The 22397-nt window shown below is 37.3% G+C and overlaps 1 protein-coding gene across 12 annotated transcripts in view; it reads left to right on the forward strand.

The window, feature by feature from the left end:
* Positions 1–22397, forward strand: part of PEX5L (peroxisomal biogenesis factor 5 like) — a 319912-nt gene that overhangs the window by 150718 nt on the left and 146797 nt on the right. For 10 of the 12 annotated variants that reach the window (XM_070791517.1, XM_070791492.1, XM_070791531.1 and 7 more), the window contains 4 exons: positions 5923–6034; positions 17044–17238; positions 18723–18849; positions 19813–19909. In XM_070791517.1, coding sequence (XP_070647618.1) covers positions 5923–6034; positions 17044–17238; positions 18723–18849; positions 19813–19909 — 531 coding nt within the window. The remainder of the gene's footprint in view (positions 1–5922; positions 6035–17043; positions 17239–18722; positions 18850–19812; positions 19910–22397) is intronic. The other 2 variants (XM_019959311.2, XM_070791508.1) reach the window with 1 other exon arrangement.

The raw sequence follows: 22397 nt of genomic DNA on the forward strand, positions 1-22397 counted from the left end.
GCTCATAAATCAATTCCATCAGGTGGCAGAGTTACTGTCACAAAGCCTTCAAAGGCTGAATACTTACAGGGTACATAGTAATGATTTAGTTGTTTTGTCTTTTCAATGGATTGAGTCAATTTAGTTTTAATATGGAGACTATTTTGATGGGCTTTGCACACATTTCTAATCTTGGATAGGACTAATTAAAGCCATACACAATTTAATTACAAAATTATGAACAAAATCTACTTAACAAATGACATATACTTTTAATCAAGAGAATACAAATAATAAAGGAATTTTCAAAATGTATAAAGATGTATCTATTGAAAACATATTTGTGTTATTATTTATATAAAAACAAAACAATCTTAATTTTTTCTATTATTTAAATAAGGTTAAAAAGACTGGTATATTTTTACAAATTTTTAATCAACATTATAAATATGAGATATTTGTTAACTGTTCTTTATTAGCTTCGATGTTTTAACTTAAAATTATTCTTTAAGTACTAAAATGTTTTAAAAAAACAATATTTTACTTTAAAACAAGAGATTAAGATTATCAATCTAAAGTGTAAAATTATAAAAAATGAATCCTTTACAGGTCTTGTTTTGTCACCTAAAATGTATTTGAATTTGGAGTTAGTTCTTAGTAACATAAGCTATCACAAACTTTAGCTCTATATTTTTTAATGAAACACCTAAGCAATATATTATTTAAAGATAAATAAACTTAGACCTAAGTCACAAAATAAGCTATGTTTAATGCAATGGAGCTTAAGTAGCAGGCAGCATTTAAAAACAAAATACTCCTTAGAGCAGATAATAATTTAATTTTAATTTAATAATTTAATTTTTAACATTTATATTAAGGAAATTCAAGTTGAACTAAGGCAAATGCATTTTTAGACAAAGTTTTAAAACAGACAATAATTCATTAAAGCTGGGTAATATTTGCATTTTGCTCAACACTGAACACAGTATTGATATAAAATAAGAACCAGTTTGGTCCTGAGTGGCTACTATTAGTCACATCAGCTGGTCTGACTGAGTCATAAGTAAGTTGAAGGCATTTGACTGAATGTCATTTACAACCTATGATTACAAGGAAGGTGTAAAAGTTCAATAGGCTTTTGAATACTAAGTGACAACAAGCTCCTACAGGCAAGTTCTCACCTGTCTTTTTTCCTTTTGTTTCCATATCCATTGATCATGTAAGAGTTTTCCCTCAAAATCTCCAAATTTATATCTCTGACTTAAAATCCTGAGTGAGGTAGTGGTGTTATTTCTTGAAGTGTCACCAGCTTCACATTTGCATTGGTCCATGTCCTGCTTCCAAAGATGCAATGAGGCAGGTCCATGCCTTTATTTCAGTTTTTCTCATTAAGAATTCACTCTGCATTTTAGACTTACTGGTAGAAGCCTCGCATTTGGAAATGTTCCTTTATCTACTTCTAGGTTTCCATGCATTTTAGTGATGTGACAGTGGAGAAAAATGGACTCAGATTTGTGGCTTAAAATTTGCCAGGAATTTAGTAAACATTTCTGAGGACCACTGGCCTCTCTCTGAGTTGATCAAGCCCAGTACAAAATTGAGAAAGCCTATGCGATCGTTCTTTTGTACAAGTCGCCATTCAGTTGGGCTGTATAAAATCAGCCAACATTTATTAAATTTCTAAATGAGACAAAAAAATTAATTGGATAAGGTCTCTAACTTTGAAGAGACTATAGTATAGAGGGAGGAAAACAGATAGAACCAAGGTTATAAAACTATGTAAAGTGTGGGAACATGGAGATGCTGTAAAAATGCACTCACTGCTTAACACTGAAAAAGGTTACCAGACAATGTGTCAATAGACTGGGGTTCTTAAAGAGAAATAAGATTCTGTCACCATTAGAAAGGCCTTTGAAGTAATCTAAATACTGAAAAGAGGACAAAGAAGGATAATAAAGGAAAATTTTAAATGTAAATTTGAGACAAAGGTCTTTAGCGACTAATGAAGTGAGTAATTTTAACTCAGTTTTGATCTGATTGAACCCAAATTGAATTACTCCAACTCAGTTTTTAAAAAAGAAAACTTGAACCCTTTTGACTCACCTTTTATTATTTTATACTTCAATATACTCTGTGCCAAAAGGATGAAATGAGGTAAGTTCATAAAGTATTTTCAAACACAAGGAAGTAATTCTAAGAGAAAGTCAATAACCTATATCCTACCAATGAATAGAGACAGAATAAATGGTATACTATTTGGAAGCAAAGCTTAGGGGAACTATTTGGGGGGTTCAATTCATTTACAATATTCCTCTAGGACCTAAAAGGTTAGCTTACTCTCAAGTCACCACAGGAAAGCCATACATTTTTTTGAAAATCAGGAGAGGAGTATGTGAAAAGTCATTCTTATCTATACAAATAAAAAGAAAATGGGGCTAAATATGGATAAAATAATGATTTTAAAATTCATCCAACTGAAGATACAGTTCAGAATAGGACTTTTTAAGAGAGATTTTTATTTGGTAGCCATTGATTGAGCCCCTTTTATATAAAGACATTCTATTCAAAGTTGGGAAGGATATAAATATGAGAGACATAGCCTCTGACCTCAGAACTTATAAGAAAAGGTGTTTTTCATGATATCTCCTGTTTCATCTTCCATATCTCAATCAGAACCAAAAAACTTTCAGCTCCCAAATTACCTTTCCATGAGATCTGAAATTGGGCCCTTCATCTTCTTCACCCCTGAGCCCTGCCTCAATCCTCTACTCTAAGCTCAGCATTTCCTGACAGCTAAACTGTTCTCTAGCTTGAAAAGCAGACTCAGAAAGTCATGTGAAGTTTCCTCTTTGATATGTATCTATGGAAGGAAGTCACGGGAAGAGCTCAATTATGAGAATGGGACAGATGTAACAACTCCAATGCAGGGGTGAAATGGTCACAAATAAGACAGTAGGTATGAAAAACACCTTACAAGGAAAAGCCACTCTTTAGTCTTGAGCTGTCTAGGGTCTCTCCGAACAACCTTCTCTTTGGTGTTCTTCCTATGCTAAAAAAATCTGAGTGCTAGAAGTTCTTTTTCTAGACAATAAGCGTGAAGTTTGAACAAGAAGAGAGATTCAGTAAATAAATAAAATACTATTACTTCTGATAAAGCAGATGCCTAAAAATACAGGTCTTTCAATTAATTTTCCTTTCCTTTATTTTTCCATTTAGATATTTATGTGGAAAGGTCTTACTTTCTAGAATACTTTTATCAAATTTAGACTGTAATTTTTCAGTGTTTATAATTAAAAGTATCTACAGAAATCTAATACCGTAGTCTTCGGAAACTATAGATAACCTAGGTCTAAATTCCACATGTCTACTCACAAAACTGTGATTTGGAAATAGTCCTTTTATTTACAAAGGAATTTAATTGTATCCAAAGTAAAAAAAAAAAAGTATAAGGACGGTTTTGTGCAAATGTAAACCTATATATCTTTACATAATAATTGATATTTCTCAAAACCATGACTAAGAGAATAAATTTTCTTAGTTATCTATCAACAAAATCAGACTTCTTCAGAGAAATAATGGCTGACAGAATTATGACATCACAATACATATTTATACATATTTTAAGGTCAAAGTTGTATTGAGTTTTTGCACGTTTTCACTTTGACCTAGGTCAATAAGACCTAGTGATCAGAATGCACAACATAATAAATGTAAGCCTGTTACAAGTAATTCTACGAGTATAGCACAGGGTCATATTTGATGGTGACCTTCATCTTCCATGATGTGTATAGCACAGCAGAATCCAGCTGTCACTCGACAGCCATGAGAATGGCACAGCCCAGAGGCAGGCATTGTTGCAACATCAGAACCACATCACTATGGTGATGTCCTACTAGATGGGTTCATGACACTAAGTACATAGAGTTAAAAGGGCAAGTTCTACCAAGAAACATACCTTAATATATGGTTCTTTAAGAAACTGTGTTAACACAGCTTTTACATGAACCACTTATAAATGAAAAACAGATCCTGGAAAACTAATCATACTTTCAGAAGAGCTGGCATAAACCATGGCATTTACAAAAAGACAGGGAGGCCTGGCGTGCTGCGATTCATGGGGTCGCAAAGAGTCGGACACGACTGAGCGACTGAACTGAACTGAATATATTTTATCCCAGAAACATAGAAGACCCATAGTCCCTCAACATTAAAAAAAAAAAAATCATTTAAATAGGATGGGTGACATCTAAGAATGTTCAAATTCAGAAGACAAAATGCAAAGAAGCTCAGGAGTTTCATTCATGGATTAAAGGAGCATTCCCCAGAAAGGTTACTATCAACACAGACCTCAGATAATTGATAGAAATCTGTTAAGTCTTTATACACATCCCCTGGAGGAGGAAATGGCAAGCCACTCTAGTATTCTTCCCTGGAGAATTCCATGGACAGGGGAGCCCGACAGGCTACAGTCCATGGGGTTGTAAGAGAGTTGGACATGATTTAGTAACTAACCCATCACATACACAGTAATATTAAAACTTATAATAATTAAAAATTTTTCTATCTCTGTAACTTTAACACCAAAAGAAAATGAGCATTAATTCTTAGCCCTGGATAAAATGTACAAATTAATATGTATGAAAATTAAATTGCCAACACTCTGTCAAAATTTAGACTGCAGTGAAGATCTGAGATTTATCTAGGCTAATAGCATGAATGTGTAAAATTACTAAAGGTGCCTCTTGGTTTTCATCCCCAAATAATCACTAAATGTTTCCATATTCCTCCTTCTCCAATGATAGAATTGCATTTTTCTTCCCATATTTACCATTATCTAAGTCTCTTGTCATTGTCCATAAGCTCTAAGCTATAATACCACTAACACTGCCAGAGAAATAATGAAGTGAAAGTGAGTCATAGAACATATTTTGATTTGGCAATACTTCAAAACAGTTCATTTGTTACTTTATGTGTCTCCTAAAATACAGCCTTGCAAATAAGCATTTCAAAAATCTAGAGATTTTTTGGCACATCTTTTTCTTGTAACAAGTAGAAAACTAGATGACTATGCCCATTTTAAGAAAGGCCAAGATAGAAACTCCCAGAAAACTAGGACAGTTCATTTAGGGCCTAACCACTTGTGTATCTTAGGTGTAATTTTTCCCTTAACCATAGAAACAGAACTTAAGAATGTTTGGATTCAAAGAAGTGCAGAATAATTGGGAGTAAATAGTTGGCTGCCACTGATAATGAGACCTAATAAATACCAAACTGAAAGATTTCTTAAATTAGAGAATAAGCCAATTGAATTGAATTGACAGAAATCTACTTTACATGCAGATTTTCACAAATATATATATATATTTGATATATATATCAAGTTAACATAGCAATATTTTCTACTTTCTCAAAATACTTGCATGAAAGAATTCCAAGGAAATGTAAGGGAGGTTGTGTATCTTTAGGTGATTTGAGCTTTTTAAGAGAGGGAGAAAAAGAGCATTTATTCCATACACGTGTGTGTGTGCTCTTACAGCACTGACGGACCAGTCCTAACCAGAATGTGTCACCTCAAGGTCTGAAACCATTGTTCCAGGTCTCAGTGAGAGCTTTTTGGCCAAGTGAAAAGTGAGGTTGGCCCTCAGGAACTATGATTCCATAGGTGTCATATTCTACATAGTGAAATTAGAGAATAATTCTGAAACCATTCTAGGAGGAGAAAAAAAGCTTGAGAAGTTTGCTGCATCAAAAATATGACAGTGCTAAAAGGCTTATTCCCCATTCCTTGACTTTATTTTTTTTCCTTTCTTGCCCCTACCCATTATTTATTGATTGATTTTTTGGTAGGCTTGCTATTCCTATTTTGTTGCAAGGCTGCATTTTAATTCATCTGATTCTGGACTTTGACAAAGCCCTTTGACATCTGTGTTCATTTGTTCTCAGCTGGTGAATGAACAGCAAGAAAGCAGACCCCTCCTGAGCCCCTCCATCGATGACTTTCTCTGTGAAACCAAATCGGAGGCAATAGCAAGGCCAGTAACGTCCAACACAGCCGGTAATTCTTTCACTTTTAACTTATCCTCAAGTAGTTAATTTTCACAGTAGAAAAATGCACATTTCTTTCCACAATGCATTTTAAGTGGAGAATAATGTTTGCAACCAGATGAAACTTTATTTCAACATAAACCAGTTCATCACTTTTGTTTATTTAAGAAACGCCAATGGATATTATCCAACCACTTTTGCTGAACATTAGAGTACCACTGTTAGCAATGAATCATTTTTCAGTGCCAATTTTCATATTTACATCATGGCATCTCAAGTCACATCATATAGGAAATCTTTAAAACAAAAGTGTTTCTTTCAGAGTAAGGTTTTTTCAAGTTCTGGATGGAAATATTATATATGAGAAAGTCTAATAAAATAAAAATATAGACATCCCTTTCAAGTGGATTGAAATGACAATTAAAATGTCCTAGAGACCTGGTATATTATTGAGAGAATTTCATTTGTTGTCATATAAATGGGTTACTTGTAAGAAGTAACCAAGAATTACCTTCTTACAAGAATTTATTTGAACATTGTTCTGGAATTAAATGTATTCAAACTAAACTATCTGTATAGGGACTAATAAGTAGTCATCCAATGAGTGAATACAGGATACCAGTGTATCAATCACACCCTCTCTAGCATCCTCTGCACTTAACAGTTCTCACAGATGCGAAAACTAAGTCACCTAAGTTCTGCTTACTTTGAGGCCACAACAAATTTGACTCAAAAACTGCTTTTCACCTTCTGGTTCAGTGGCAACCTTTCTGCATTGATTTCATTCAATCATCATTCACATTCAAAGGCATGTTGTTCAAATAAGGATGAAAGAATGATGTACAGAATCAAAGAAGAAAGGTTATGTTGGATTACAGGAGAGAATTTAAAGGGGAAAGGAGAGCATAATTACAGACTGTCTTGTTTAAAGTTTCATTTCCCCGTCATGTCCTCAGCTGGCTGCTTCCTGGCATAGTTTTATTATACTTTTAAGTAAGTGAGGAAAATCACAGATGAAGGAAATTGTGGTTTTTAAGAAATGCTAAAAATTACAACAATAAGAGTAACTAAAACAAGACAGCGGAACTTGATGTGGGAGTGTAGCCTACAGTCTCTGGAGTTAAACTTTGTGATTTCCCCCCGAGCTCTGCCACTTAGCAGCTCCTGTCCTTGGGCAAGTTGCATAACTAAGTCTGTTTCCTCGTCTGTCTAATAATAGTAAGATCTATATCTCATAGGTTACTTGGGAAGATTAAATGAAGCAATCTATGTAAGTGCTAACACCATGTAAGCTCTAACAGATGTTACCATCACTGTGAGGTATCAGGTGAAAACAGAACACCAACACCTCCCTTTACAGATGCAGTAACTTTCTCTATATCACAGCAAAGCAATCATTTTCTAAATTCAACTATCACTTTGACTAGTCAAGCAAATAAAATTATGCCTGGTACATTTTAGGCAGGACAAGTTCAGATCCTGTCAGATCAGCTTAATCCTTCTTTTCTATGAAACTGGCGTTCACCGCCCCAAAACTGAGCTAACCCCCAGAAAAATACAGAGGAGCCTGTGTCTCTAATTGCAAGAAAGTCCATGAGAATCGATACATGGAGAAATTCCTGCTGTTCTAGGAAAAAGCTACAAAGCATAATTCTCAGATCTTGATTCCAGTACCCTCTGCATCTCCCCATGATGAAAGAACTAAGTCCCAAAGGAAGGACTCACCAGAGAGAGCAACATAATTTCCAACTCAAAAGCTGCCTTTCACCTTGATTTTTCTGACATATAACAGAGAGACCCGTGAGATACTGGAGGGAAAAAATCAAAAGCATGTGTAACTTCTTGCGATCCCAGTACCTTTAGTATTACCTTCTGTACCAGTTTCTTAGGACCCCCAATGACAAAATACCACAAAATGAGTGGATTAAACAGAGATTTGTTGTCTCACAATTCTAGAGGAAGTGTCATCAGGACCATGCTCCCTCTGAAGGTGCTTGGGAAGGATCTGCTCTAGGCCTCTCTCCTGGCTTCTGGTAGCTCTTCAGTTTGTGGCAGCATAACTCTAACCTTCACATGATGTATGTGCATGTCCCCCAGTATGCATGCAGTCTCTGTGTCCAAATTTCCTCTCTTTATTAGTGAAAGTCGCTCAGTCATGTCCAACTCTTTGCTACCCCATGGACTTTACAGTCCATGGAATTCTCCAGGCAAGAACACTGGAGTGGGTAGCCTATCCCTTCTCCAGCAGATCTTCCCGACCCAGGAATCAAACCAGGGTCTCCTGCATTGCAGGCAGATTCTTTACCAGCTGAGCTATCAGGAAAGCCCTCTCTTTATTAGGGACCCACCCTCCTCCAATCTGACTCAACTAATCACACCTCCAATGACCCTATTTCCAAATAAAGTTACATTCTGAGGTACCAGGGGTGAAAACTTCAACATATGAGTTTTGGGGGGACAAAATTTGATCCATGCTGCTGCTGCTGCTAAGTCGCTTCAGTTGTATCTGACTCTGTGCGACCCCATAGACGGCAGCCCACCAGGCTCCCCCGTCCTTGGGATTCTCCAGGCAAGAATACTGGAGTGGGTTGCCATTTCCTTCTCCAATGCATGAAAGTGAAAAGTGAAAGTGAAGTCGCTCAGTCATATCCAACTCCTAGCGACCCCATGGACTGCAGCCTACCAGGCTCCTCCATCCATGGGATTTTCCAGGCAAGAGTACTGGAGTGGGGTGCCATTGCCTTCTCCGATTTGATCCATAAGACCCTCCAAAGTAAGAGGTTCGGAAATGTATGTTGAGACTGTAGGTTTTTCATTTCTTAGCCTTAGCACTCAGTGCGTCTGGGTCACACAGATTTTCATCCTTAAGGAAGACTTTCCTTGAGAGTATGTTTTTTAATCTTAAAAATATATTTCAAGGCAGAAACCCTATATTTTTGTCAGTCCCTAAGGATCATAGTTCTTTTTTAAATTATTACAAACCTGCAGTTTATATCTTAATATGCAACACAATTCACATTATTATACATTTTTTTAAAAAGGAAAAGTTTTAGCATACAAACACCTTGGAAAGAATACTAATGTGGTATGATAATTTTATAGCTAAAGTTTCTGGCCAAAAGGTACAATTATCATTTTCTGTCCACATTTTTAATAAATAGTCATTTTAAATGGAACATCATCATTTTATAGAATAGTATGAAATTACATTGCAAAATCAGGACGGACAGTGAACATTGTCTATCACATTCCAAACATTATGTATGTATTTACATTTAATGAATGGATAGTAGACAATCTTGTAGTAAAATATGGGGGAAACCTGCTGCAAGTTGTACTAAGTCAATCAAAGAGAAATTTGAAGAACCATATTAAGAAGAACTGTATTAAGATGAGAGGTAGGTTTTATACTTGGCATTTTCTTCCAGTGAAAAATAAATCCAGTGTGCCACCATCTTGACACTCCTTAAATATATAAGGAATATAGTTCTTGTATAAAATAACACAGAATAAACAATATATGAATTACCTCTTCCAAAGGTCAAATGACAGGTTTTTTTTTTTCTCTCTGACTCTAAAAGAACATATCCATCTTCTACCTTATGAAAGTTATAGATAATAATTTTGTTCCTGTGTATTTCATTTTTGTTTTTACTTTCTGATTGTTTCTATATTAGGATTAACTTCTGTCATCCAATGATGATAACTTCAAGTTGATCAAATAAGGACGTTTTCCATTCCAATTGGGTGCCTAACTTCCTAAATTGTCTTTTACTCAACTCATTTGTAATCTAGTTAGACAGCTAAGTCCTTGGCCCTCTCAAACTGTTCCTTAAATGGTAGGTTCTGTTCAGTTCAGTCGCTCAGTCATGTCTGACTCTCTGCAACCCCATGGACAGCAGCACACCAGGCTTCCCTGTCCATCACCAACTCCCGGAGCTTACCCAAACTCATGTCCATCGCATCGGTGATACCATCCAACCATCTCATCCTCTGTCATCCCCTTCTCCTCCCAACTTCAATCTTTCCCAGCATCAGGGTCTTTTCAAATGAGTCAGTTCTTCGCATCAGGTGGCCAAAGTATTGGAGTTTCAACTTCAGCATCAGTCCTTCCAATGAATATTCAGGACTAATTTCCTGTAGGATTGACTGGTTGGATCTCCTTTCTGTCCAAGGGACTCTTAAGATTCTTCTCCAACACCACAGTTCAAAAGCATCAATTCTTTGGTGCTCAGCTTTCTTTATAGTCCAACTCTCACATCCATACATGACTACTGGAAAACCCACAGCCTTGACTAGATGGACCTTTGTTAGCAAAGTAATGTCTCTGCTTTTTAATATGCTGTCTAGGTTGGTCATAGCTTTTCTACCAAGGAGCAAGCATCTTTTAATTTCACAGCAGCAGTCACCATCTGCAGTGATTTTGGAGTCCAAGAAAATAAAGTCTCTCCCTATTTCCATTGTTTCCCCATCTATTTGCCATGAAGTTATGGGACCAGATGCTATGATCTTAGTTTTCTGAATGTTGAGTTTTAAGCCAACCTGGGGGTTTCCCTTGTGGCTCAGCTGGTAAATTGTAGGTAGGCCATGATTACTAATATTCTTGATTTTTAAATGGCAAATAAATATATATTATACACCAATGCATATATCAAATGCTCTGAAAGTGACTGGAAAACAGATATTTTTAAGATGATAATTATATTCTAAGTAATTACTATAAAACTTGCAAATAAATTCTTATCCTATAATCTCCCCCCAAATTAGATATATGTCAAAGTACAGGAAAAGCTCTTTTCTAAAGAGCAAGAAGAACAGGGGTCCTTTGTTTGCATTTATCAATCTACATAACCAGAAAAAATTATCTATAATCTTGAGCTATTATATGGACAGTTACTATAGAAGAAATATTACTACAGAAGAGATATCATAGCTTAAAAACTAATATTACTCCTTGGTAAGGGACCTGTATATCAAAGAGTAGATCACTACATATGCAGGAAAAATATCCTTAACAAAGTTCACAATGCCATCACAGCCACCTAATTAAATATCTTAATAGCAAAATTAGTGTAATTTTTCAAAAAACATTTCTTTAAACTATTTATTTAATTTGGCTGCACTGGGTCTTAGTTGCAGCATGCAGGGTCTAGCCCCCCACACCCCTTGCATTAGGAGCACAAAGTCTTAACCACTGGACTGGGAAGTCTCCCAAATACACATATATAAAGCCCGAATAGCCATGAACCCAGTGGCATGCCTCTTTACAGAACTTAGAAATTTGGGAAGTAGCTTTAATTATGTATTCCAATTAAAAGGCAAGAGTTGGTTGATTATTTAAGTCCAGTTTATCTATTTGACATCACTAGCAAAATCCTTCCTAAAGGAGTTTGCTTTGTCAGCATTATATTAAGTAACCCCATGTTTTCTAAAATGCCAAAGTAACTTACAGATCAGAACAGAAAACGCTTCAGCTCCTTGTGACACATTCTGTGACTGCCCCAATCAAGGCTTTCCACAGTCGGTCCTCTCTGACCACTCCCTGTAGGTTTATTCCTTTAGAGAAAGTCACTAAAAATCTAGGCTCATTATACAGTAGCGGTGTTAATACCCTTGGACTTCCCATTAAAGTATCAAATCAGTGCTTCATAATAGGTGCTATTTTGCCCAAACTGTTCTAAGCAGCCTCACCTCCCAGGGCCCAAGTAATCTTGTATTCATAAACATCTTCAGTGCCCTGTAGGAGCCTTCCAGTTCAATAGGTTGTGATTTTCAATCAAGTGTCCTTGAGATAGATGGAAACAAAACTTGTATAATATATTATGTCTTCTAACTTTAGGAAATTCCACCCAATGGAATTAAGTTATCCAACAAAAAAGTTTTTGAGATTGCCAACTATTTATGCCCTCAGACTACCCAAACTGGCAAATAATTGCTAGCTAAACAAAAACCAATCAAAGCCACATCAGTGGAGTCAGCACATTGCCTCCAAGTTCACATAAAGTCTAGAGAGTGGTGAAGAGCATGGGCTTGGGGATGATGGAACTGTGTTTGAATCCTGTATGGACCACTGATCTACCAGCTTGTATTAGTTTCCTATTATTGCTGTAACAAACTGCTACAAATTCAGTGGCTTAAAACAACACAAACTTATTATCCTGTAATTCTGGAAGAGATGGCAAGAATACACAGAAGAACTGTACAAAAAAGATCTTCATGACCCAGATAATCATGATGGTGTGATCACTCACCTAGAGCCAGACATCCTGGAATGTGAAGTCAAGTGGGCCTTAGAAAGCATCACTACGAACAAAGCTAGTGGAGGTGATGGAATTCCAGTTGAGCTATTCCAAATCCTGAAAGATGATGCTGTGAAAGTGCTGAACTCAATATGCCAGCAAATTTGGAAAACTCAGCAGCGGCCACAGGACTGGAAAAGGTCAGTTTTCATTCCAATCCCAAAGAAAGGCAATGCCAAAGAATACTCAAACTACTGCACAATTGCACTCATCTCACACGCTAGCAAAGTAATGCTCAAAATTCTCCAAGCCAGGCTTCAGCAATATGTGAACCGTGAACTTCCTGATGTTCAAGCTGATTTTAGAAAAGGCAGAGGAACCAGGGATCAAATTGCCAACATCTGCTGGATCATGGAAAAAGCAAGAGAGTTCCAGAAAAATATGTATTTCTGCTTTATTGACTATGCCAAAGCCTTTGACTGTGTGGATCACAATAAACTGTGGAAAATTCTGAAAGAGATGGGACTACCAGACCACCTGATCTGCCTCTTGAGAAATTTGTATGCAGGTCAGGAAGCAACAGTTAGAACTGGACGTGGAACAAAAGACTGGTTCCAAATAGGAAAAGGAGTATGTCAAGGCTGAATATTGTCACCTGTTTATTTAACTTATATGCAGAGTACATCATGAGAAATGCTGGACTGGAAGAAACACAAGCTGGAATCAAGATTGCTGGGAGAAACATCAATAACCTCAGATATGCAGATGACACCACCCTTATGGCAGAAAGTAAAGAGGAACTCAAAAGCCTCTTGATGAAAGTCAAAGTGGAGAGTGAAAAAGTTGGCTTAAAGCTCAACATTCAGAAAACGAAGATCATGGCATCCAGTCCCATCACTTCATGGGAAATAGATGGGGAAACAGTGGAAACAGTGTCAGACTTTATTTTTCTGGGCTCCAAAATCACTGCAGATGGTGACTGCAGCCATGAAAGTAAAAGACGCTTCCTTGGAAGGAAAGTTATGACCAACCTAGATAGCATATTCAAAACCAGAGACATTACTTTGCCAACAAACGTTCGTCTAGTCAAGGCTATGGTTTTTCCAGTGGTCATGTATGGATGTGAGAGTTGGACTGTGAAGAAGGCTGAGCGCCAAAGAATTGATGCTTTTGAACTGTGGTGTTGGAGAAAACTCTTGAGAGTCCCTTGGACTACAAGGAGATCCAACCAGTCCATTCGGAAGGAGATCAGCCCTGGGATTTCTTTGGAAGGAATGATGCTAAAGCTGAAACTCCAGTACTTTGGCTACCTCATGTGAAGAGTTGACTCACTGGAAAAGACTCTGATGCTGGGAGGGATTGGGGGCAAGAGGAGAAGGGGACGACAGAGGATGAGATGGCTGGATGGCATCACTGACTCGATGGACGTGAGTCTGAGTGAACTCTGGGAGTTGGTGATGGACAGGGAGGCCTGGTGTGTTGCGATTCATGGGGTCGCAAAGAGTCGGACACGACTGAGCGACTGATCTGATCTGAATTCTGGAAATCAGCTATCCTAAAATCAAGGTATCAGGATAGTTCTATTCTTTCTGGAGGCTCTAAAGGAGAATTCACTCCCTTGCCTTTTCCAGCTTCTAGATGGTACCTCGTATTCCTTGGCCTGTGGCCCCATATTCCATCTCTGAAGCCAACAGCATAGCACCTTCAAGTCACTGTTTCCTTCTCTCTCCACCCTCCACCACCACCATCTCTTAGTCTCCATCTCTCTCCCTCTCTCTCTCCCTCTCTCTCTCTCCTCCTGTCTCTCTCTCCTCCTGTCTCTCTCTCTCCCCTTCTATCTCTCACTCTCTCTGCCTGTCTCTCACTCTCTCCCTCTCTCTCTCTCTCCCCACCTCTCTCTCCATCTCTCATTCTCTCTCTCCCTATTTCTCACTGTCTCTCTCCATCACTCTCTCTCCCCATCTCTCACTCTCTCCCTCTCTCACTCTCTTTCTCTCTCCCACTATTGTTCACTCACTCTCCCCCTATCTCTCACTCTCTCTCTCCCCCTTGTCTCTCTCTCTCTCTCACACACACACACACACACAATTTCACTTCCACAATATATCAGGTGATTATTTTAATTTAAACACAAATTCTGGAACACAAACCTTCATGTGCCTAAGAGAATATTCAAAATCAGATTGAGAAAATTAGTAGAGCAGACACCCCCTTCCATACCAAGGTGTGCTATCTATGAAGCCCATATGGAACAGTGACATCTGACACCCTTTATTTTTGTCTTAACTAAAGTGCACACCACACACATACACACACATACTCACATACTCCCACGCTAACATGAGATTTGTCTTTCTTCAGAAAGTGGAAGGCTGCACACATCCTTTTGTGGTTTTGAAACTGTGTTCCTCAGGGACTCTCTCTGCTTCAAGCTTGCCATTCAACTTCCAAGGCACCCCCTTCATCAACTGAGGAACAAATAAAGCCTTTTGTGTGTGCCGAGCAGTTGTTTCACATTTGCTGGGAAAAGAACAAAGAAACAGAGACCTCAGAACAAACACAGGAAGTGCTGAGGACAGCTTGGAGGGGAAAAGAATGTTACTGAGCCAAGTTTGAATTCACAATTCAGTCTTTGAGTAATTCATTTATTCTGAATGGTGAGAAACAGATAGAGTTAAATTAATACTCATCAGTTATTATTCTGTAACAACTGTACTTCCTATCTACAAGCAGACAAGTCCTATGTAATTTTCTTCTAAAAGAAGTGTAGGAGAAAGTGACTAATTCTTGTTTGTGCAATTAGTAAAAAGGCATATATGGCATTTCAGAGACTGTTATTCACTTCCTTCCTTCTGTTATAAGGAAATCACAGTGGGCCTAGAATCCCCGCCAACATTAACAGTGGCCTAGAATTTTCTATTTAAACATTCAAAAGATATGAAATGTGTGGCATCCGAGCCTATGCTGGCTGCTTGCCGTGCTTAACTTTTAGACACCGAGCCAGCCAGAACACTCCTGCATGGCTCAGAGCATCTTACTCTGGAAAGGGACTCCTATCTCAGGAAGACTGGGACAAGATAAGCTCACATGAGATGACACTTTCAGGCCATTTTATGATAAATTTACTTCATAGCATCTTCTGCAGAGCCAATAGCCTGTCTCATCTGCCATTTTATTCCCAGGGGTGTTTTCCTGTTTCTGTCAGTGGGGAGTGGGGGAAACAGGAGATAAAGGAAAAGGAAAGAAAAGCATCACAAATTGGCCACCAAAGAATGGAAATAATATTTATTGAATACCTGCAGTATGTTGGGTACTTTACACATTTGATTTATAAATTAGATAATTTAATTGTCATATCATATCTGATGCAGAGACTTAATTCTGCATTTTTTAAGTGAGGACATTGAAACTCAGAGATGTCAATAAACTTACTCCAAGTCACATAGCTAGGCAGTGGCAGAGTCAGGTCTTTCCACTTTACCATTAACACCCAACCATTGTGATTTATACTTGAAATCAGAAAGCAAGATTATAGAAAGTTTTACATCCTATCCTAAGGATCCCATATGATGGCTAGCTCATGAGAACACTTCAGTACTAAAGAAATCCTGGTTGTGAACTAAATTAATCCCTGACCCTGCATTGAATGCAAGGGGGAAATAGATGGAAGAGTATTGAGATGTCAACAAAGATCCATTTCTTACCAAGAGAAAAATCCAAGAGATCAAAGAGGAGAAGGAACTGTGCAGAGGTTGTTATAGACAGTGCTGGAAAGAGTTAGCATAAGGAGTGTCCCTGTCACTTTGGTGGCTTTTCTAAGCTAGCCAGTAAAGAGATCCTAGGTCAGGAAGCCATCAGGCCAGTTCAGAAGCCAGTCTCTGGGATGCTGGGGCTAAAAGAGAAGTAGAGCTGGAGGAACCTTTTCTAATAGGAATTTTCCATTTCTCACAATGAGCTAGTCAAACAGCAGTTACTTGCACTTGAAGAGAAAGAATGAAAAGTTACATAGCTTGCCTTTTTAATTCTCATTTGCCTAGTTTGCATTTGAACAAATTATTATTTCTGCCTTCATTAGAGTATTTAACACAATGTAATCAACCTGCTGGGAAGTAAAAGTGTAACCATTTTATGGTTTGTTACATTGAAATTTAAATTTGCATATTAAGCAGCAAAGGCATTACCATGTGTACCTATTCATCAACTATGGATTATGAAATACCTCTCTAGTTGAGCCCAAACATCAGGCCGTTTTCTGATTAAACTGCTTAATTAAATAAAAGATGATTAGCAACATTCATTTATACCCTAGATACTTTAGTAGTTTGAAATTAAAATATGAAGACATTTAGAAACTTTACCAAATCTTCCTCATCACTGTTCTGCAAGCACCTCTCAGAATATAATACATTGACTCTATGCTGGGAAAAAACTTCACTCTAAAATATACCACTTTATAAATAAAGCAAAGCAATCAAGTAAATAGTACCTGAACTCAGATTCAATTTTATCATTTTAATTCCATTCAGACCTTCATCACTGGTGTGACTGGTCTAAGTCTTATTCTGCAAATTTCTACCATGCCAAATAAAGGAGAACATGCAGCAAGCTTCCCAGTCTAAATGCAAACCGTCTTGATAAATCAATGGTGAGCTAACTTAATTCGGTGCTTCTAACCTATAGTGCAAACGCAAAATCCTTCTGCACCGAACTGAAGCTTATTTTTAAAAAAGAATTTCAGAGCAGTGAGTGAGCTTATCTTAATGTCTTCTCTCTCTTACAGTACTGACTACAGGCTTAGATCTCCTTGACTTGAGTGAACCTGTCTCTCAAACCCAAAGCAAAGCCAAGAAGTTGGAGGCCTCATCAAAAACCTCATCCCTCAAGAAAAAGGCTGATGGGTCTGACCTCATCAGTGCAGATGCTGAGCAGAGAGGCCAGGCTCTCCGAGGCTCGGAGACAGCATCCTTAGACTTAAGTAAGGCAATAGCTGTGTTTGCAGCCTTGATACAAAGCCATTCTACAGATGACGTGAAAACCATGGGCAAAGCAGTAGAAAAGTTGATGTCTATGTAGAAAACTGGGCAGGACGCACTTTGTGCTTAGATTAAACAGCAGTTGGGGAGTTCAACTTTGTGCAACTGGTGTGGATTTATACGTTTACTTATACAACCCATGTGTATCGAGTTTTTGACAGATGGCAGACACCATACTAGGCACTGGAGTTACAATGAAAATAAGATACAAATCTTGCTCTCGAGGACCATTCAGTCTAGAGAGGAAGAGAGTCTAGAAAGAGAAAACTCTAACCCAAGGTCTAGGAATAGCCAGATGGAACAGTAAAATGCAGCATACATGGAAATATTGCAATACAATAATGTTAGCTACCATTTATTGGTGACTTACAATGTCCAGGACTGTGCTACATCATTTACATATATTATCCCATTAACTCATCACAACTCTTTGAAATGAGTGAGGAACCAGGTTTTCAAATTTAAAGAATTTGCCCAAGATCCCAGTTAGTATGAAGAAGAGCTGGAATTTGAGCCAAGCTCTAATTAACTTCAAAGTCCATACTTCTCTCCACTGCACATTTTCCTGAGAAAGGAGGTCTTAACCTTGACTCATGGAACCAGTCAATTAAGCTCTTTTTCTTAAGAGAAAGAAAGGTGGCAAGAATTTCAGAAAGTCAAGGGAGACATGGTGAGTAAATATCCATAAATGAGCATATTAGTAACTTATCCATAAAGTCATGAAGGTTAAAGGAGATATATAAAATCACTTAGCACTGTGTTATATACCTATTAGATGCTTATGAATTAATTTATCCATTTGTTCAATAAACATTTTTCTGGATACCTGTTGTGTTCTATACTATGTGCTGGGAATACAAAGATAAATAATATAAGCTTTCTGCTCCTTAGTAAATTTACAGTCTCGTGGAGAGATAGAAAAATGATTAAATGATTACAATAAAGTATGTATGTACTATGTGCTGCAATAAAGAAAAGCCTGGGTTAGTTACTGCATATTAGCACCTTCATAAAGCCCCTCACCCAGCCAGGAGTTTATAGAACGTATGTTATAGGAAGCACTGTGATAGCAGTCTTGAAGGATAAGGAAGAATTTGTCAGATGAAAAATATGGATCAGAGAGAGTAAGGAGGAAAGGGCAGGGCTTTCCTGATACGCAGAAGCACAAATAGACCAAGATGCTTTTTCAAGCAAATACAAATATTGTCACAGTACTCAAGAATGGTAGAGTAGTGAGAAATAAGTCTCAGAGTCACCGGGGTTGGATAATGGGAGTTCCTGTTTGCCAGGCCCTTAAGTTTTAGGGGAGGGCTGGGTTGAAAGGTAAAGTTCACTTGTATAAGACTTCTCAGTCTTAACCAATCTCTGTTCTCTCTCCACCTCGTTTTCTCCCCCTGTTCCCCTCACCACCTTCCTGTCTCCTTAGCAGACATTCAAACACAACTGGAAAAATGGGATGATGTTAAGTTTCATGGAGATCGAAATAGCAAGGGGCATCCCATGGCAGAGAGAAAATCAAGCTCATCCAGAACTGGATCAAAAGAACTTTTATGGTGAGATATTTTAATATCAGAAAATAACCATTTATGTGTCATGTACACCTGTATTGAAATAGCCAATGAGCTAAGTCAGTCCAGATTCTTGGTGCCATTTATAAGCCCCTGTTTATCAATGTTAATTATTGTGACTTCTAAAATTAAATTATTTCATCTGAGTTGTCAAAAATTCAGCCAATAAGGATTTTGGCAGTTTCATAATTCAATACTCAATATTTTTCAATATTTGTTAATAATTTTCTGAATGTGTAACTGATCTTTCAAAATAGGTACACAGGTATATTTCATATATGTGTATATTAAATGGGGGCTTCCCTGGTGGTTCAGATGGTAAAGAATCTGCCTGCCAATGCAGGAGACCCAGGTTGTATCCCTGAGTCAGGAAGATCCCATTAAATGAGTTATAGTTAAATTAAGTGTTTCTAGTTAAACAGGTAGCCTGTTCTGACTTTATGAATCATCACTGTCAGAAAATGAACTAATAATAATCTATGGATGCCCATGACAAAAACTGGCTGCCTAAATCTTACCATGTCTTTAAAACTTCCTGAAGGGCAACATATTTCTGTCTGTTGCCCTTCACACATCTCCACTTATATGACATTTCAAATTCTATATAAAGATTCAATCTTACTAATACACTTTGTGAGAAGCTCCCTCCCCCCAAAAAGCCAATACTTTTTTGATGAGGCAGAACTTTCTGCAACAAAAATGGTATTGCATTTATTTGCCTTTTGCACATCACTGAAGTCTAAATCAATCACAGACAATAACACCTAGCGCATTGCAGCCACTGGTATTCCAAAAGTGGTCCTTATAATGGAAACATCCAAGTAAAAGTCTGATGAGAGCTTTGTTACCAAGGTTCTTGGTGATCCAAATTAGCCAGGTTTTTCGGCTGACTTTCTAGCTGAATTTGCTTCTCGATATACATTAACTTCCTTCATGTGCCCCGTATAGGTCTTCAGAACACAGATCTCAGCCAGAACTGAGCGGTGGGAAAAGCGCCTTGAACTCTGAGTCAGCTTCGGAGCTGGAATTAGTGCCTCCAACACAGGTAACAAATCCAATTCCTCAATGCACCTATCTTTTCTAATAGATCATTCATGTCATAAATATTTTATTTAAATTTTAACCAAAAAATTTGAAGTTTTTTTTTCTGTATTTTGTATTTCATTTGCTTTCTTACTCAGTAGCTATCTCAATGCTTAAAATAACAGATGATTGATAAATAGGTAGGTGGGTAGGTAGGTAGGTAGAAAGATAGATAGATTTGGCTGGAAAATGTGTCAGTGAACTTACTACTTAGCACTTTTTCCTTGTTCTACCATTTACTGTTCCTTATTTTTCAATACAAAATCTGTTCTACTCCAGTATTAGCATTGTTTATATAACAGACACAAAGAAGAGGAAAGTACATTTTGAACATTCATTCACATCTATGCCCTGTGGGACAAAATATTTACACATCAGGATTCTGACCATCACATTAAAATAAATGTGATGCTAAGAAATTACTAAGTGTAGTATGAACAATCATGATAATACAAAGAGCTACCATTTGTGAGTACCTACTAAGTATTAGGGACTCCACTATGTGCTTTTCACATATTGGATTGGCCAAAAAGTTTGTTCTGGTTTTTCCATAACATCCTACAGGAAAACTGAAACGAATGTTTTAGCCAACCCGATGTTACACCTAATACTCAAATAATCCTGTGAATTATTTTTAGCCTTACTTTGTCTCTAAAGAGTCTTAGTAGAGTCAAAATCCTTTCACTGGGGCTCCCAACTAATCCCTCGTATAAGTAAACCAGACCTGTCTGTCCACTATTTGACCCTCGACTTCAGTGTAACTGACTTGGCTATGACTAGTTACCTCCTATGGTTAAGGCTGTGCCAAGAAAACCCAAGTCAATCTCAATCTTTTCGTTTGCTCAAACACTTTACAAGGGTATACAGCCTTGATCTAAAACCACAAAGATCTCTTAAGAAATGTATCCACATTCACACATCTATAATCTCTGTGGAAATAAGTAGGATGAAATGAGCAAAAGAAATTCTCCTGAGTTTATTAGATAAGATACTGAAACTAAGAGAGGAGATACTTCATCTGAAGTGAGTAAAGGGATAACCATGATAATAGCAAATATTATTGAGGCTATGAGAAGGCCTTCTAATATATATTAATTAGCTCTTTTGATCCTAACAAATGACTCGATGATGTAAGTTTATTTATTACCCCCATTTTATAAAGGGGGAAACTAAAGCACACTGAGACTAAGAAAATTGTCAGTGCACTCACAGCCAGTTAGTAGCCAAGAGAAGGAGGACACAGATAGAAAATGCAAGGCATCCGGAAACAGTTGTAAGTCATTAACAGCAACCCTACAAGAGAGAGGTGGGCATTACTGCTCCCGGAACTTGGCAGGAAAACAAGTCAGCTAACTTTCACAACCAATAACCCTGGGAAGCTTAATGAATTGTAAAGGTACCATGTTCTTATCTTTGTTCATTTAAATGTAACTTTCAAAAAAGCAAATTGATAACATTTATTAGAGAAACATTTCTTGATAAGTGCATTAGAGATTTAGATTCAGGTAAAGTAATTGGTGCTGTTTCATAAACTGGAATCCTTGGAACAATTTAATGTGGCAAGAGAACACTTACTTCTGCAGCAGGATGAGACCTGGCATAGGTGGGCTATTCCACGGGTAGCTGGAGGGCCGGAGGATCAGCTGGGGTCCTCGGTTGCCATGGAGACCCACAATGCACTCGTCTTATTATTCCAGTGACTGCTACTCCCCTGCTGGTTGTCTGATTTCATCCCACCACATTGTCCACTTACCCACTGGTGTGCCTTTAAGCAAACACAATATGCTTTGGAAATTTCGTATGAGAGTCCCAACATTGTTCTCCAAAACATAATGTTAATTGCCCTGAGATAGGCATAAATCTCAGGATAAATCATAGTGAATCCTTTTAGAAGGTTACCAATTGTTTGTAAAGCATTTGTCCTTTAAATTATTTTTTTTAATGCTGCATGTTTACTTAACAAGATTTGCCTTAACTAAGCAAATTTATAACCTCCTAGTTGTAATTCCAGCCTATGGTTAAATTAGGAAAATTTCATGAATTTGGGATTTAATCATTTAAAATATTAAGTCACTCAAATGGAACAGCAAGAAAATAGACTGACTTATCTACCTGTAATAAAAAAAACAGAAAGGTGTTTTTACTCTTAGAAGCATACTGCTCTTAAATATATGATCTCTTTACTTAAATAAGATGATGAAGCAGTATGAAAATTTGACTTAAAACTGACTTGCAAACTATTCAAGTAAAAAATTTCAGCTCATCAAAATTTTGTTAATGCTGCACTAACACTCAGATGGTTCACAGGAAAATCAAGGAAATGTATTTTCTCTCAAGCCAACATAAATAATCTTAGTTCAACAGGTGAGGAGCTGTTTAAAAGCCTTGCTTAAAAATCATATTTCAAAATCAAAAGAGAATGAAAGCTAACAATGAGAAGAATTCTTATG

The sequence above is a fragment of the Bos indicus genome, chromosome 1 (assembly GCF_029378745.1).
Source record: "Bos indicus isolate NIAB-ARS_2022 breed Sahiwal x Tharparkar chromosome 1, NIAB-ARS_B.indTharparkar_mat_pri_1.0, whole genome shotgun sequence".
Taxonomy (NCBI): Eukaryota; Metazoa; Chordata; class Mammalia; order Artiodactyla; family Bovidae; genus Bos; species Bos indicus.